This window comes from Penaeus japonicus, unplaced genomic scaffold (assembly GCF_977035675.1).
Source record: "Penaeus japonicus unplaced genomic scaffold, GWHDUDI00000001_assembly GWHDUDI00000005, whole genome shotgun sequence".
Lineage (NCBI taxonomy): Eukaryota > Metazoa > Arthropoda > Malacostraca > Decapoda > Penaeidae > Penaeus > Penaeus japonicus.
Window position 1 is genome coordinate 10,675,014 of NW_028234407.1, and position 2,500 is coordinate 10,677,513.

The window sequence follows — 2,500 nt, forward strand, 5'->3', positions numbered from 1 at the left end:
CACGGATAGCCAACAGCGACACCTGCCCAAATCACCTAGTTCCTGCCGATACGTCTATGTAGAGAATGACACTCATAGGGCGCCTCTCACTTGCTCTTGTCAGGCCCTATTCACCTTTCTCGCTGTGGCACACCGAGGCTGTAATATATATATGCATTACATATATATAATACAGAAGGGTTTCCCTAATGACGCCCTTGGCACACACCCATCCCCAAACACACACACACACACACACACACACACACACACACACATACACACATTTATCTATCTTCCTCTCTCTCTCTCTCTCTCTCTCTCTCTCTCTCTCTCTCTCTCTATATATATATATATATATATATATATATATATATATATATATACATACATATAAAAATATATATATATATATATATATATAATAGATATAGATTTAGATATATATACATATACATACACATGTATATATAAATATATATATATATATATATATATATATATATATATATATATATATATATATATATACATATATATATGTGTGTGTGTGTGTGCCTATATATACACACAGACATATTTATATATATACATATATATGTATATATATGTATATATATATATATATATATACATATACATACACATGTATATATATATATATATATATATATATATATATATATATATATATATATATATATATATATGTGTGTGTGTGTGTGTGTGTGTCTATATATACACACAGACATATTTATATATATATATATGTATATATATGTATATATATGTATATATATATATATGCGCGCGCGCGCGCACACACACATATTTGTGTGTGTGTGTGTGTGTGTGTATGTGGGTGGGTGGGTGTGTGTGCGTGCGTGCGTGTGTATTGGTGCGGGTGTGGGGCATGGGTGCGCCCGCGCGCGTGTGTATGCGTGTCTGTGACAAGCAATAAACTTATGTCTTATGTCCGATATTAAATACCTCTCAGACTGGCACGAGATAATCTAATGACATTATCCATGATCACTTCATATTGGTTTTCCATATGAGTAAACTCTTATCTTCCCGATACCGGCGGGAATGAGAGGTAAATCTATGAAGCTAATGAACCTCTAATTCGATGAGTCTTTTACGCTGTCGTTTGATATAATGGCTATCGAAAATCATTGCCGAGAAAATGATATACGTAACGTGGCAAAAGAAACACTGAACTTGAAGACGTTTCGAACATCCTCACCAAGAACACTGATTCAAATCATGTCATTAAACTGTGTTATAAATATTTGATGTGTATTGTGTAAGTCAGCCTTATTTTACCTGAATTAAATTGGACATTTTATTGCTGCAACGTTTGGTGCAATTCTTATCAGTAGCGTGGTGTTATCTTGCCGTTGCGAATCCGGCGTCGGAATGATACGAAGAATTGATTTGATTGGTCGAAAGTTTCATAGGGGCGGAGCTAAACGAATGAGGACTGGATTCAATTAGACGGTGATAAGTAAATGGGTGTGGCTTGCTTTTGGGGGAGGGAACAAGCATATATGTTGCCCCGGCATATAATAGTTGCAATGTACAACGTGACAAAGTAAGGAATAGGGTGGCTTGGACGCAATTACGGTTGATATGATCCTTGCAATAAGTCAGTGTAAGTAAACATCCTATTCTTGCCAAGTTTTAAGAAAAATAAATAATGCTCAGAGCTACTTTAAAACTATTCCAGCTGTCTTTTTATCCAAGGAATGAAAACCGTGATAAAGATACCATAGCCATGCTTCAGCTATGAAAATGGAAGTAATTTTTTCGATCTTATATATTTTTCTTTCAGAATTACAAAGCCTCCTAATCAGAGAGATGGTTCTGTCGCTTCAAGACACTCTAAAGGACCGAGAAGTGTTGGAGGATCTGTTGCTCCACCCTCAGTCCTTTAGGTACGTGCGCCTGTGAGCTAAAGTGTACCACTTTTTTGTAGGCATACAATTACTGGGGGATGTGTATGTATGTGTGTGTGTGTGTGTTTGTGCGTGTGTGTGTGTGTGAGGGAGAGAGAGAGAAAGAGAGAGAGACTCTTTGACAGAGTGAGAAAGAGAGAAAAAGAAAGAGAGACAGAGAGAAAGAAAGAGAGAGAGAGAGAGAGAGAGAGAGAGAGAGAGAGAGAGAGAGAGAGAGAGAGAGAGAGAGAGAGAGAGAGAGAGAGAGAGAGAGAGAGAGAGAGAGAGAGAGAGAGAGAGAGAGAGAGAGAGAGAGAGAGAGAGAGAGAGAGAGAGAGAGAGAGAGAGAGAGACAGAGAGAGAGACGGGCAGACAGAGACTGACAAACAGATAGAGAATATTTGTGATCGCAGGTCTATTTCTTTGTATGTGTGACTCGGATGAGGTGTATCATCAAATCTTCCCCAAGTTAATCCAGTGTCACTTGACCCAAAGTATCTAAGGAAGTTCAGCTGAACGTCCGCAGGTTCACGGAGGCCCCTGAAGTAGTCGTGGTGGCCGAGCAGTGGATGCCGCACACCCTC

The 2,500-nt window shown here is 38.2% G+C and overlaps 1 protein-coding gene across 1 annotated transcript in view; it reads left to right on the top strand.

The window, feature by feature from the left end:
* The window catches only part of LOC122244029 (glutamate receptor U1), an 11,672-nt gene that overhangs the window by 414 nt on the left and 8,758 nt on the right, over nt 1-2,500 (top strand). Inside the window, exons 3-4 of the mRNA XM_086536655.1 lie at nt 1-98; nt 2,412-2,500. The exon at nt 1-98 is cut by the window's left edge and continues 38 nt beyond it; the exon at nt 2,412-2,500 is cut by the window's right edge and continues 86 nt beyond it. Coding sequence (XP_086392781.1) covers nt 1-98; nt 2,412-2,500 — 187 coding nt within the window. The remainder of the gene's footprint in view (nt 99-2,411) is intronic.